This window comes from Serpula lacrymans (genome assembly GCF_000218685.1).
Source record: "Serpula lacrymans var. lacrymans S7.9 unplaced genomic scaffold SERLAscaffold_13, whole genome shotgun sequence".
NCBI lineage: Eukaryota > Fungi > Basidiomycota > Agaricomycetes > Boletales > Serpulaceae > Serpula > Serpula lacrymans.
Window position 1 is genome coordinate 877,120 of NW_006763302.1, and position 15,342 is coordinate 892,461.

The 15,342-nt window shown below is 44.4% G+C and overlaps 5 protein-coding genes across 5 annotated transcripts; 4 read left to right on the forward strand and 1 right to left on the reverse strand.

The window, feature by feature from the left end:
* Positions 1–351: 351 nt before the first annotated feature.
* Positions 352–1,103, forward strand: SERLADRAFT_477164 (uncharacterized protein; the record flags this gene model as incomplete). Its single annotated transcript, XM_007322623.1, has 1 exon — positions 352–1,103. A coding segment is annotated over one exon (708 nt), but the record flags the coding sequence as incomplete, so codon positions are not given.
* Positions 1,104–1,836: 733 nt separating this feature from the next.
* SERLADRAFT_399866 (uncharacterized protein) lies at positions 1,837–2,333 on the reverse strand (the record flags this gene model as incomplete). The annotated part of the gene is made up of 1 exon (XM_007322624.1): positions 1,837–2,333. The coding sequence occupies one exon, from the start codon at positions 2,193–2,195 to the stop codon at positions 1,890–1,892; it is 306 nt and encodes a 101-aa protein (XP_007322686.1).
* Positions 2,334–3,183: 850 nt separating this feature from the next.
* Positions 3,184–4,760, forward strand: SERLADRAFT_477167 (uncharacterized protein; the record flags this gene model as incomplete). The annotated part of the gene is made up of 7 exons (XM_007322625.1): positions 3,184–3,259; positions 3,317–3,477; positions 3,529–3,645; positions 3,694–3,823; positions 3,883–4,002; positions 4,059–4,177; positions 4,232–4,760. The coding sequence occupies 7 exons, from the start codon at positions 3,218–3,220 to the stop codon at positions 4,329–4,331; spliced, it is 789 nt and encodes a 262-aa protein (XP_007322687.1).
* Positions 4,761–7,214: 2,454 nt separating this feature from the next.
* On the forward strand, positions 7,215–7,727 carry SERLADRAFT_399871 (uncharacterized protein; the record flags this gene model as incomplete). The annotated part of the gene is made up of 1 exon (XM_007322626.1): positions 7,215–7,727. The coding sequence occupies one exon, from the start codon at positions 7,237–7,239 to the stop codon at positions 7,405–7,407; it is 171 nt and encodes a 56-aa protein (XP_007322688.1).
* Positions 7,728–11,172: 3,445 nt separating this feature from the next.
* SERLADRAFT_340121 (uncharacterized protein) lies at positions 11,173–11,469 on the forward strand (the record flags this gene model as incomplete). The annotated part of the gene is made up of 1 exon (XM_007322627.1): positions 11,173–11,469. A coding segment is annotated over one exon (297 nt), but the record flags the coding sequence as incomplete, so codon positions are not given.
* Between the last annotated feature and the right edge of the window lie 3,873 nt (positions 11,470–15,342).

Below are 15,342 nucleotides of genomic sequence, written 5' to 3' on the forward strand. Positions count from 1 at the left end.
AACGCGGAGTTTGAAGTAAGAATGAAGCGAAAACATACCCTACGCAGATATCCATGACTGCAGCAACAATGCACCAAGGCTATCCTTAGTTCTATCGTGATAAGACCGACTTTATTTATCATTCTTCACACTGGATCACATTCCAATGCACATTCCGGTCTTCACTTCAGATCCTCGCACCTGCCTCGTGTTCATATAACCTTTACTGCGCTCAGCTGGCGCACCATTGGAAACCCCTTACCTGACGTCTTTCGCACTTGAGCACCCATCAACGCCCATATTTCCAGTACCCAGCGTCTCTGTTGCTTACGATCACCACGGATTGACGGACCTCCACCGAAACCCTCTGGGAAGAAAGAAACGCTGATACAAAAAATCATCTGAGAACTTGAAATGTCCGAGTTTATGGAATTCCGTGAACCAACCCGTATCGACACCAGTTTTAATCAACGCCCCATTGAAGACTACTACAGTTCAGATGCCATAGCAAGGAACCACCGCACTTCAAGTTCCCGCCAAGGTCGAGTACGGGACGTCACTTGGATATCGACCACCCAGCCTTCCGCTAGTATCTACCCCCCGTCCAACTTGAATGATCCTCAGGTCTACCCTGGCCCGCCCCCGCCTCCTCAGCCAATTTCAGGCATGCCCACCCCGGTCATTGGAGCACAATCCAACATACCGCCCTCAGAGTCGGACTGGGACGCAGAATACATGACTGTGGATGCGGATTTGGACCCTGATGAAGGTTATGGCTATGGTTATAGCGAGCAGAGCAAAAGGAGGGGAGGAGCAAAGACTTTTGTCGGTGGTTTCGTGAGTGGCCTCAAGAGACTCCCAAAGGCCATGTCTAAAGGCCGTCTCCATGATCGCAAAGCGGTCCGGCACGATACCACAGGTACTATGGGCACATCGCAGACCATGCTTACTGTGGCGAATAACTTGACTACCTCTACCCTCCCTCAGTATCAGTCCTCTCAAATGCATGATGAACCATCAAACGTGCAGTATGTCGAAGCGAGCCGGATGCCCGTCGAAGAGCCCGCTCCTCCACCCCAGCACACACCCAGAGACCGTCGAGAACGGTCAATATTATCAGCGGTGCACGAACATTCACTTCATTCACATCACTCCCATCATTCTCGTTATTCCCCGCAATCGCACCTTTCGAATCCATATGACCATCACGAACACACTGCTAGCCATTCTAGTGACGATACCCGAAGCCAGGATACCAGCACGTCAAATAATCATGGCAATCCCCCTTCCCAAAGGGCTGATTTAAGTCCCGTCTTCGTTGAACCATTACCGTCCGCCGACTTTGCGAGGATGAACCCCCCTGTTCGTCTTACTCCCAACTCTGATAGTTTGCGTCACCAGTTTTCTAGCGTTCGCCAATTCCTGCACGAAGTTAATGATCTTCCATGGGTCGCTTCTCCTGCAGTATCAGTGGAATATATCCCTGGAGAGGCCAACCGGAAGAGATACAGCAGACAGAAAGATACGCGCGTACACACTTCCTGGTATAAACGTACAGACAATCGTCCTCTCGACCTCCTCGCTGGCTCGTCCAGTACGAGAATACTTCCACAGCATGCTCACCATCCCACTGGTCAGATTCCTGGCTCTAGTGCTACATTCGCGTATGCCACTGCACCTGCAGCTAGATCGCGGTCGCCGATTGGTCAAGGACCGCCCTCGAATGGTGGGTCATCAGAAGGACACGGATATCCGGTTTATCCCACATATCCTCAATTCCTCAGCCCTGGTACCATGTTCGTCTACCCACAGTCACCTCCACCACCAGGTGCACATTCCAGCTCGGGAAGTATACAGAGACCACCTGAAATGCAACAAGCCCTTCCTGTATTTATGGTGGCTCCTCACCCTCACCCACCTTTCATGTCCCCACCGCCTCCTGATACGGGGCGATACTCCCCATATGGATACCAAGTGCCACAGGTGCAGCATGCCTGATAGGCTCTCATATCATCTTTTTTTCGTGTTAGTGTTATGATTTTGTTATTCTGCATCTCGTCGTTCTGCATCTCGTTATCTTTCTTCGTTTTGACATTTTCTCGCTCCGTATTGGGTTTATTTCTTTGGTCGTACGAGTTGTATCCGTGTCGCTGTACCATACATAGATCAGCATCTCTTTCAACATCACGTTCTATTTCCTCCACAACTATAGACATTGATAGACTTTTCTGATACGTTCTCATCGCACTCGGTAGTTTGGTCTGAGTGGCTACTCCATGCAGATACCTCCTAGCAATACGTACGTCTGTAGTGAACCTCATCTCCCGCACATAAAGCATCGCACTATTTTGCAATTAGAAAGGCCGCTCATTAAAGCTGTTCTATTATTTAGAGTACCGTACCGTGTTCCAGTGCAGCTTCAATAAGCTGGCAAGTGTGCCACTCATGCAATCAGCTGCGACCACGTACTTGCATGGTATATATGACGATGCTGTATAACTCACAATTGGTAGGCTGTGTGATAATTCGCGACTCGGACACGTACGGCACATGGCTCGATACTTTCCCGAAGGCGCAACACATTTCAAAGGCAAATCCTTGGGTGGTGACCTCAATATTAATCTTGGGCTTTGTCTCATTTAGAGGCACTGTAGCAGTGCAGTATTAGCAAACCTATGCTAATTTTACTATGGACTCTTATAAGCTTTCTTGCTCTTTGTTCTGTGTCTCCACCAACGTCTTGCGAATTCTGCCACTGAGTGGTAGACGCAGCTCCGAAGACTCGCATTCGAAGACACCACCACGGTGCCCATTACCCAGCATCCTCCTGTCTCCGGTCTATCTCAGACACAATGGGGAACCTGGTGTCCATGAAACGTCGAGGGAAAATTATGAGGAAGACAAGCAGGAGGAAAAAAGAGGCAGAGTGTATTATACTATTGCTAGGTAAATGTTACACCGTACACCTTTTTCAGGCTAGGTAGCAGCAGAACTACAGGAATGGTGTTGAAATAATACTGTTCGTTGCTGAAATTTTGACTCAGGGATACCTGGAGCAGGAAAGACCTCACTCCTGGAGCACATGAAGCAAGCCAGTGCCCTAGAGGAGTCCGCCGACGACAAGACGACCAGTCAGAAGACTAGATATGAGCAGGCGACCTGGTACGAAAGCCGCAATTACCATCAAACCCTCATCAGGAAAATCACCATCGGTATTGCACACAACGTCGTGCTTGCAATGCGCGAACTAAATTTGGACTTCATGTCACGCAAAAACGAGGTAAGTGAACGTCTACCATTCAGTCACCTCGATTTTAGATGGCTTTTGAAATTGCAGATGAATGCTGCTCGAATTATGAAGCGTTGCTCGGATGACTCTCTCCACATTGATCTCTCATGGGAAACCGCACAAGCTATACACGAGCTCTGGCAAGATACTAGTGTAATCGAATTTACGCAGGTAAAGCATGGATTCGACTTGGTGCAAGGTGCCGAACAGTGGGTGGACTTCATATTTTCCTCGCATTATATCGAACTGTCATTTGTTAGTTTCATCAGAGACGTCTTGAGAATAGGCAGCGCAAATTACACGCCCACTGACGCTGATATTTTGAATTTAAACGCAATGGGAATCACGGATACCACACTTTATATGTCGAGCACCAGGTGGGCCACTTTCCTCATCTTTTCGTTGCTAAAATTGAAACGACATAGGAGGTTACGAGTTTTCGAAGTGGACAGCGATGGACAATCGCTGAAATGGCTGCCATACTTTGACAACGTGACTACGATCATGTTCTGTGCCCCTCTAGTGGACTATGATCAGCTCCCTGACGGAAAGAAAGTCAGTTTCATCACTTCCCATTTTGAGTTCCGAGCAAAACTGAATTAGATCCGTGTTAGAATCGCATGGCCGAGTCGTTGCAACTTTTTGAGTCTGTCGTCAATGATCCGAATTTTCATCAGACTTCAGTCGTTCTATTCTTGACCCGCATAACTGATTTTAGGAAGAAAATAATAAAGGCACGATACTCGAATCAAGCGATCGTCGCGAGACAGCTGACACGTTTCCCACAAAGGTGGCCCTGGAGCAATTCTTTCCTGAATATCAGGGTGGCATGGATGCCAACAAAGCCGCTAAATACATCCTGTGGAAGTACATGCAAGTCAATCGCGCCCGGCTGAACATTTATCCTCAGTAGGTTTGTTTTCTGTAGAAGTGTTGGACTTTTTTGACGAGATATGTTCTTAGCTTGATAAACTCATCAGACAAAGCGAATCTTCGACTTGTCTTCGCGACTGTCCGAGAGACGATATTACAGAATGCTCTGAAAGCTTCGGCACCACGGTGATACCTCTTGGCAGCTAACTGCTAACTGGACTACGGACAAAACGCGGAAGACTGTCATGGTGCTGATATCAACGATTATATGACTACAGCGTAGTCCATAAGTGGATTCGTTTGGGGGGAAGGAGGGTGGGAGAGAGCATGTTCTTGGAGGGACTTCAGGAGCGGGCCAGGACCGTTCAACAGATCCCACCATCATTGACACGACGCCTTAAGTACTCTTATTACCTGCCAGGCGTTTAGCTAACGAGAATAAACATAAACATAATCTTTATGAAAATCATAGTTGATCTTGGCAGGGTCAATGTCAATACCTAGTGTCAGATGCTATTCAGCCCCTTTCTTTATATACCCATCGCTGAAATATCATCTTGCTTACTCTATGATTGTCACCCTTCAATGTAGCAATACAAATCACTTATTTTTGAATCAGCCATCAGTGGGTCAATATCGAGAAAATCATATCTGAAGTGATTAATGATCGCGGCAGGATCGAACAAAGTTCACACTAATCTGCTAGTACCACTCAAAGCTAGTTTCATTTTTACAGATTTCACATATCTGATAAAGTGAGTAGGTCACCCAATGCATTACACGCTCAAGGTCAAACGGTTCTAATAGCAGAGTTTTAAGGATACAATTGTGGTAAGTGATAGACAGGGAGATGATTTGGACAACAAAGTATCATACTGTTGAGGCCCAGTGAAAAGTTGCAATTTAGAGATAGAGATAAAAAAAACTTGGAATATAAGCAAATATGTAAATAGAAAACTCATGAAAATCAGTGATCAAGTGATGAATCAGTGGTGATGAATCATCACCAAGTCATCCATCAGTAAATCTATATGTTTCTTAGCTGTCTTAATTCAAATCTCCAGACAAATCAGACCTACCAAGCACTGCCTTTGTGAACTAAAAGTACTAAGGGATTATATTATACTGTGAAAACTTCATATATTACAAACAAAATGCTATTGGGTTATTTCCACTTTGCTTCCAAAATACCATGTCGGAAAATATGATATTAGCATATATGTAAGGCCTTATAAGACATTGTAAGATCATCAGGATAACAACAATCTAATAAGGTGCACGTACTGTGCACGAAATGTCTGAAAAACGAACAAAACAATAACACGTTACGAGAACCGCTGAAATATATCTGTACAGGAAGGGACATGGGATGTCAAGCTAACGGTATATGTCCGGGATAATATTCAGGCAATGACTATATCGATTCAACTCCTCACTGGCGAACGAGCGCCTGCGTAGAAAGAGTGACAATTTAATCAGTGTGTGGTGTGTGTGATCAGTAATCTCCGAGTCACGCAATACTGGTGTCATTACACTCGTGTTCAGTCGCCCAACCTACCGGAACGGTATGGATAGGAATGTTAGTTTTGGTGATTTTGCACCTTTGTGCTACCTATATATTTTCATTCCTTTCTCTATCTATTCTTCTATCATTCACTATTGATTGTGTTCTCTATTATTTCGCCTTTGTGGCTGCTTTGTTTACCTTTGTTTACAAAACTTCGGACAGTATTGCAGAGTCCAATGCTTCCTATTCTCTAGTTACTCACATTGGACTCTAGGTACTGTATACCTGTCATACTCTCTAATAATAAAGTTACTCACATTGGACTCTAGTTCCAGTCCCTGATTGCTCTCAGCAAGTGGCTAGACACTTCCTTCAAGCTTTGTTCTTAATAAGGAAATCTATCGCTCTGCACGGAAGAGGACAACGAGATGGAATGGAACGGAGGGCCGCTCATGGACCCATGGCATGTCGAGTTCCATAGTCAAAAAGCAAGATGTAGGTTAGCTTATACTAGGACATTGAGCAAGAACATGGAGCGCTCCGAGGCGTACGAATATTACAAGGAGAACAAGGTTCAGCACATGGATGCAACCATAATGTTATACGAAACATTTGAGGAGTGCCCAATGTTGTATGTAAACTCCTCGGAGAGGAACGGACTTTAATCAGCATCGAGACGTTCGCTAAAATACTTGCTACATGGCAAATGCTGGGGTACCAGTTACAACTCCTCGGAAAACATGGTGTCAACATTGGCTGTGCTAGGAGACTGAAAAGGTATTTTTCTTCCATGGAGCGAGGACCAACCTTTGCAGAAAAGGACTTGGCTGGGATTGTTGCATTACCAAAAAAATTGTCAAACTGGAGCATTGATGATTTGGGAGGCCAGGTCATTTGTCTGATTGCTGTTTACTACATAGAGGATGTTTCATTTAATTTTCGATATGTTCATCGCAACAGTGGTTTATTTGGAACCACATGTTATATAGAAGTGTTCTCAAAGTAAAAATAAATGAGTTATGATCCTCAGATGACCAGGCTTACAGTCTCCCCAGAGTTTAGGCGGCACGTGAGACCAGAAATGGAAGAATTGTTATCAGCAGACCATTTTTGATATTTGATTGATAGGAAAGAATACTGTTTGACAGCCGCCGGCCAATTCCGATCGACAAACAAGCCTTCCACGGGACAAGGGTTTACTCGCTGTCACTTCAACAAAACTACCATGAACTCCGCATTGCAAAAACAACTTTCCGACATTGTCAAAACTATCAGGTTGATCCCATTTGACGCCACCGTGGAAGCAGTAAAAAATAAGCCGAGCGATGTTGAGGCAAAAGCACTGTTTTGGCAACAAGAGGTGAGCGGAAAATCACGCTGGGCATTTATTTACTAACCTTCCTTTGTAGGGCTTGCTGTCACAGGAGTTCAATAAAGCTGAGGCTCTCATGCCAAAGGTCTGTGAGATGCCTCTCTACAAGGCCTTTATGAAGAAGGTCGAGTATGTCCGGGAAATGGAAACAAAAGAGGACGATGCCATAGATGAAGAGTGTAAGGACCGTTTTATTATTTTCTTCTTATCTTCGTTATGTCTTGGCTCTCGAACGCTTTTCCCGTTACACCTCTGGCTCTAGGGCTAGAGGTATCCTTTGCCATCTTACTTCTCATAGCCCTCACAGGTTTTCTTAACCATCGCTACCACTTTATATCACAGATCAGAGACTGGGCATCGCTCCCAGCTAGCCAGCACACTGGGTAGGGACTGGTAGTAGGCATCTCGCCAACCAGCTCCAAGCCCCAGTAAAGCCTGGTAATACTAATAATGTCTTATCTAGAATCGTACCTCATCATGAGGATACGGTTCCTGACCACGCGTGACAATCTTCTATTATTAGTACAAGTCTCTCACCTGCTGATTAATCAAGTCAGAAGTTGTACGATAGTTGCCTTCCTTTTTCTTATTGGTTGATTAATTCCTCAGACCACTTTTCGTATATTCTCTTTTCGGTCTGAGGAACGGACAATTCTCTATATAAAGCCGTACCTATTCATGTATAGCTCCTTAGCTTTCTATTACTGAATTTACCCGCTTTACTCCTCAACAAGAACCTTTGAAGCTTACCTCTCAAAAGTCCTCTACTCGCTATAATTCTAGCGTCTGTCGACCTCAAAGCTCATTGGACCCTTACTCCCTGCAAGTGCAGAAGGAGATAGGTTTAGTTTTTGTTATAGTTTATCGTTGCCTCACAAAGAGGAGGATGATGACATGGAGGAAGAGGTCCCTCCGACGGCGAAATATCAGGTAAGTCAAGACGAGTTGCCATGAGTGCCTTTAAAGCTGACCGAGAATACTACAACGACAGAGTCCCGGTCAAATACCACAAACACCAATGGTAAGTAAAATTAGCTGTCGGGTAAAATTTATTTAACCTAAACACGCAACAGACGAAAATGGGTCCTCCTTAGATCCGGATCCCGGCCAGGAAAGTCTCGTCAAAGGGGAAGGAAAGGGAGAAGGAGCCGGAGAGGATCAAGCCAAGATATAGACAAGTGGAAGTGGTGATCACGAAAAAAAGGTACGCAACATGGCCTACTTATGCTGATCAGAAAAGGGCTCCACGTGGTAAACCAAATTATGCTAGTCAACCTGATTTGCTTTATCTTAGTAATCTGCATGATCTTTAAGAAGTGTGTTATCTTTTGCTGACTGTAAGACACTGCAAGACACAAAAGAGTGACTACTGTAGAATCAGTAAAGGTGTAGAACATTAATCTAGGAAAGATATCTCACCTTAGTCTTTAAGTAAAGAACTGAGGTGTAACTCTAAGGTAGAAGCTACTCTATGTCCTGACAAAACCGGATAAACCCGGTCTCTGAAAAAGCAGCCATTGTTCTCCATGGAGCATAGCCACCACTCCATGGAGTCACCATTGTTCCCCTGGGAGCACAATTGTACTCCTAGGAGTCATTATACTGTAGCAAGTAGCACCTCCGACTATAAGTAGTAGGGGGTTTAGTATAGGAATACCTCAGTCGTTTCTATAGCCTCTTGGGCAGCGGCTGAGGTATGTTACATTACATTTATTAGAGATCACCTTAAACTAACATCTATTGTAGTTTCACTTAGATTTATTAGGTTATGAGCCCTGGTGTGCAAAAGCTATGCAGGAAATAATTCTTATATGAAACGAAAACCTTGGAACCATGACCACAGCACACAATACATCTGCATGTCCAGTTCTCACTGGACCCAACAATTTTCAGATATGGAAACTCCGGATCATCTCAAAACTACATTGGGAAAAAGTTCTCCGGGTTGTTTCTGGAGAGGAGCTTAAGCCCTCACCAGGAAAACCTACCTCCTGTTACAATAACATATTTTTGGACCTTTCCTTTTATTTTCATTTTTCTCCGCTTTAACCTTTTACTGTAATTTTCTCACACTGTGCCATGCGGCACTTTCCTTTTGTTCAAACTCCTCTTTCTCGCGTGGCGCTGCCTTTCTTCTTATTTTAGCTACAAGTCTCTCACGCAGTGGAGCTGGTCACACAGGCTGCGCCCTCTGACATCATCAGCCACTGCTTTATCAACTGTATAGTACAACATATACAAACAACCTGTAGTAGTATAAATACCTCAATAGATCCAGGAGACTCCTCAGCGAGTCCTCCTGTTGTATCCTCACAACTAACTTGTTGAAGCCTAAAGGGTAACCACTCCCTCATCATTATCTCTATAGTGTGTTCTAGTTGTGCGCCAGAGTAACAAACTCTTGGTTGTTACACCTCCTCAGAGGATCCTGAAATCACCTGGATACTTAAGGATGAGAAGGCACATGGAATCATCCAGGACCATATCTCCGATGCCCTCCTAATGAGGACTGGAGACCTCACCAGCTCCAAGAAGTTATTTGATAAACTTGTCTCACTCCATCAGATGTCCAACATTGCCTTGGCCTTCTATTCATTCCAGCAACTCACCAAATTGTCCTGGGATGGGATATCACCTATTCAGGACCACATTGCAAAAATCTGGACAATTGATTCACACCTCTCCAGAATGAAACTAGGAGTTGATACCAAACTTATGGCCTTCACTCTTCTCCAATCTCTCCCATGCACTCCTGAATGGCAAACATTTCAGTCATCGGTAATCAACACGATTGAAAAAAATAAACTTACCTTTGATGCAGTTGAGATCCGGATCACTGCAGAAGTTGCACGATAGTCAGGGAAGGCCCCTGGAGGTTCTGAATCAGCACTCAAATCCGAGGAAAAGTGGTGTGACTTCCACAAAGCCAAATCACACAACACCTTGGAGTGTTGAACACTTCAGTCAGCCGGAAAAGGTCAAAGGAAGAAGGAAAAGGAAAGACACAAGGATAAAGGAAAAGAGAAGGAAAAGGCAAATACAGCGGAGCAATCATCTGGATCTGACTCCGAGGAGGAACAGAGTCATATTGCATTGGAACATGTACATATTTCCAAGCCCCTTGCTAAACACATTCAAGCTTACCTTGTGTTGGAACCCAATAAGACCAAAACAACAATTATTATTGACTCCGGAGAAACATCCCACATGGTCCCTCACCGCTCCTGGCTCGAGCCAGGAACATACCATGTTCTGCACCCTCCAAGGACAATCAGTTTTGGGGATGAATCCTCTGTAAATGTCATTGGCATTGGAACAGTAATCCTACAAGCAACTGTTGGCAAAAAGGACTACAATATTGCACTGTCAAATGTCTTACTTGTGCCAAACTTCACTTTAGCACTCGTCTCTGTCCACAAATTGTCTAAAAAGGGGTTATCAACACTTTTTCCAGCAGGGTCAAACACTTGTGAAGTTCGGAAAAAGGAGGAACTTATCCTCACTGCTTTACACAAGCAAGGACTTTATCACATCCAAGCAAAACCCGAAATCAACCCGGAGTCAGCTTTTGCAGCAGTAGATGTAAATTTATTGCACAGGAGAATGGGACACATTGGAATGGACCGCTTGCAACGAATGGTTACAAAAAGACAGCTCCAGGACATAGACACCCTGACCGGAACCCCGGAGTTTTGTGAACCTTGTGCTTTAGGAAAGATGAAGAAATTACCTTTCAAGTCCACTGGAGGAAACCGAGCCAAGCGCCCCGTACAAATTGTGCACACAGACGTTGGAGGACCAATCAAACCAACTTCCAGGGAGGGTTTTCGGTACTCGATTATCATTGTAGATGATTTCTCCAAATTTCCATGGATATATTTCCTAAAACATAAAAGTGAAGCACTGGAATGATACAAGCAATGGAAAGAAGATGTCCAAACATTCTTCCGGACTCATTTGGGAGAAGAAAACTCCACTGAACTGTACACATAATTCCTCCGGAGCGATGGGGGAGGAGAATATACTGGCAATGCATTCAAAAATCAACTCAGAGGAGATGGTGTCATCCAAGAAACTACAGCTGCAGATACTCCGGAACAAAATGGCATTGCAGAACGCATGAATCAGACATTGGCTACATTAGCAACCACTATGCTCCATGATTCCAAGCTCCCAAAGTCATTTTGGGTAGATGCCATGCAAACAGCTGCATATATCACAGCACGCAGCCCAGCATCAGGACTCCATGGAAAGACCCCATATGAGATACTGTTTAAAAGGAGAGTTGATCCAACTCTGTTTCACCCTTTTGGATGCCAAGCATATGCCTTGATTCCAAAAGACAAAAGGCAAGGGAAGTTTTACTCCAAGGGGCGTAAAGCCATAATGATTGGCTACACACATGGAAAGCAAGCCTACAAACTCCTAGACACTGAAAAACAAACTGTGTTTTCCAGTCGGCATATCATATTCAATGAATCTGGAAAGGTACAAAAGGACGACACTGCTCCCTGGAACACAGACCCTAGCACAGATCAGTGGGAGGGACTCATTCTAGAGAATGCTCACTATCCAGACCAAAATACATTGGAGGAGGATGATCCTGACCCTCAGATCCAAGATCCAAATGAATTGCAAATGGAACCACATCTCCAAGGAGATGTTCCACAAGCAATGGAACCATATCAGCATGAAGATGTTCTGAGAGCAGTGGGGCAATACCTCCGTGGAGACGTTCCGAGAGCAGTGGGAGCACCTGATCAGCTAAGACACCCTCCACAACAGTCTCTACAACCAAGACCTGAACACTGGCCATCTTCAGAATGGAATCCCAAAGTAGAGTCACAGTCAGTGGGAGGACAGCCCCTCAATGTTACAATTGACATACCAGCACCTACTTATGCTTCACTTTTTGTACTTTTACTTTTCATTTTCCAAGTCACATGACTGATCATGTGACCATTTACTTTACTTTACATTTCCGGACTTTTCATAGTCACATGACCATCATGTGACACATCACCTGACCAGTGTTTAGACTCATCATGTGACCAGTCACATGCTAGACATCGGACTTTAAACTTTATTTACAACTGTACAGTACCTCATGTATTTTAGTATATATACAAGAGCAATACATGGGGAAGGACTCAGCGAGTCCTCCTGTTGTCTAGCACAACAAACTTGTTGAAACCTAAGGGGTGATCCCTTCTTTCTCTCTTCTCTCTTTTGCTTGTCTGAGTTGTGCGCCAGAGTAAGAAACTCTTGGTCGTTACACTCAACATACAGCCAGCTGATGTGGAAGAAGTCTGAATACAGCTAGACAGCCTGTCTATCGGATCAGCTTCTGGAAGGCATACAACACCTCCAGGAGTGAGTGGGGCAACACACACACAAATGTGTCTACTTCCTGGAGTACCTGCACAAGTTCCTAAAAGAGCAATCATGCCTGCTGAAGTTCTTGGAGTACGCAGAAGCAGTTGCCAGACCCGTCCTGCAGACAAAAACCAAGATTATCAAAGGACTCTAGATGAGGAACAGTCTCGAAAAGAGCAGCATGACAACTCCATGGAGAAACCTAACACTCCTGAGGTTCATGAAGAAACATCTGATACAGAGGAGACATTCTTTGCTGGAATAGCAAGTACCGGTCCATCTAACACAGACCTTCCAAGGACACTAAAGGAAGCCTTATCACGTCTGGATGGAGAATTATGGAAGTCTGCCTTGGAGGAGGAACTCCTAAGTCTCAATATTGATGCAGTATATGACACTGTTCTACTTCCGAAGGGAGTGAAACCCATCACATCAAAACCTGTGTTCCGGATCAAGTTTGATCAAAATGGAAACATTGAGAGATACAAACTCCGGATTGTTGCATGAGGTTTTACTTAAAGGGAGGGGATTGATTGCCAGGAGGTTTTTGCTCCGGTTGCAAACTTAGAGTTGATCCGAATTATTCTAGCCCTGGCAGCAAAGTATGACCTAGAACTTGATCAAATGGACGTATCCACAGCTTATCTCAATGGAGAACTTGAAGAAGAACTGTACATGCTTCCTCCAGGGGGTGTTCCTATCCAACCTGGATACTGCTGGAGGTTGAAGAAATCCATCTACAAATTAAAACAAGCTGGTCATTGTCATGCACCAAAGTTGATTGGTAGCATGGACAGGTGTTAAGAATGTAGTGAATATTCAAAAAGACTCGCCTTTGCGCCACACAGGCACAGTGCCACGTGGAATAGTAATTAATATTGTCTTTTTTGAATTTGTGGCTGATCAGAACCACCTCTATTAGGCAATCCAGTCGTGTTCACCTTTGCTTTTCTATTCAGTACTTTCCGCGTTTCGGCATTTTGGCAAATTTTCGCGTCGCCACTGGCTACACATTGTGCCCTTGCTTTTATCGCCCTCCCTTACCTTTTTTTCTTTACTCAGTCCCACCATGGGACCCTTACTCTCTTTTTTATTCTCACCCAACGGTCACTTCTGGATCCCTATTCTGGTTCACCTCCTTGTCACCTCCACCCTCCTCCTCCTCATCTTCTATGCTCCCCCACCATATCTGATGTCACTATTTTCTATCCGTTTCCATCACCAATCCGTCGACTACCACATGCCACTGCTGATATCAGCAAAGCCCCGGCAGCCGGTCCAAATCGGGCAAAAGGTCCATCTTCATGACATCAATCTTCCATCATTTACCATCAAAACATCGGTCGCTCGTCTTGCCTGGTTGAAGTGTGGGTGGGTAGTTTTTGAGCTGGAGAAAGTTCATCCCCTTGCGTTGCCCATGTACATTGCCGTCCCATTCACTTGGGTACACTTATCTTTAGTCCATCATCTTCGCTACAGCTACACCTACCATACACTGCCTGGGACTCACTTGTTCCAAATTGGAACTACTCCCCTCCCTCCCTCGTTTGACCAGGTGGTCCAACACAACCAGTCCATTGGTAAGGCCATGGAACTGTCGGATTTGGACTAGGTGGTGGACCGGTGGCTCCAGTTTCTTTTTTTCAGCAGAACATTCATTTACAGTGCGATTATTTTTGATTTTTGAATCATTTTTATGGACACATATTTTTTTAGAATGCCTGACTGACAATAAAGGAACCGTGTTGATACTGATAGTGTTTTGCCTTGCCCTTTTTTTACTGCATCTTCCCATGACTTTATGATTTTCTTGCTTTTTTTCTGTTTTTGGACTTTATTTTATGGCTGTACAAACCTGTGACATTACTTACACAGCATTTATTGTTCTATCTCTTTCTTTTCCTTATTTTGACCATCTTATCCTGTACTACCTACGCAGGATTCGTCAGCATACATTCCTTCCTTCATGTTCTTTCTCATTCTTTTTGCACAGCTATACTGTGCATAGCCTCTCTTTCTTTTACTATATAAACCCCTGTATTTTACCTTGTAAAAAAACAAAACAAGAACTCCAACCCAGACTTCTTCTCTAATCTCAAGTCCACTTCGTACTGCTACTTGTGATCCAGTGTGGTCACAATACTTCCCACTGCTACCACTACTATCTGCTGTCATTGTCACTCGTCATTTTTGAAAGTCATTATCATCCCTTTCAATTAGAGTCCTTCTGAGCATCACAGTTTGTGCGTCAGGAGCCTGCTATCACTGGGAACCACGTCACCTCGTTATCTTGTCGTTTTCAAACCTACCTTGTGCTACAATTAGCAAGGTAGTGCTCATCCTATATTCGTCTCAAAAAGCCCCTATCTTCTATAGTTCAACTATCCCTCCTCCTCAAAACCCACACCCATACATCTCTGGGTTTTACTTTGAAGGATTGTCATACATACCACCCCACAAACAACCAGAGCACCCACTGTTCTAGGAGGCAAAGCCCATAAACAAGTTCCGTGGAATCTGGGAGGATTGTGTGTTAGTTTGTTTTGTGTGTGTTTTTTTCTAACAACAGTTCTCATCATCAACACCGCCCAACAAAAAAATAACCAAGGGCACCAGGCGCACTAATTAGAAATGGAGAAGCCAGACGATCGGCTCAATACTCTGGCTGGTCGTTCGTACGACAAAATCCAAGCCTTCTTTTATGACCAACAGGTTGCTGAGATGAAGGCTCAGGGAAAAGAGTTCAGAGCTTAGGTCACTTGGGTGCCTTTGCTCCTCTTAACAATGAAGTAAACCACAACAAGGTGGCCCCTGCTCTGGGGTGTTGCATGAGCAATGAAGGAAAGGGGGTGGCTCCCAAATTTGTAAATAAATTTCTCAATTTGTTATCAGAAGTATGTACTTGTATGCAAAACTGTAACTGTAAAATTTATGATGCTACCACTG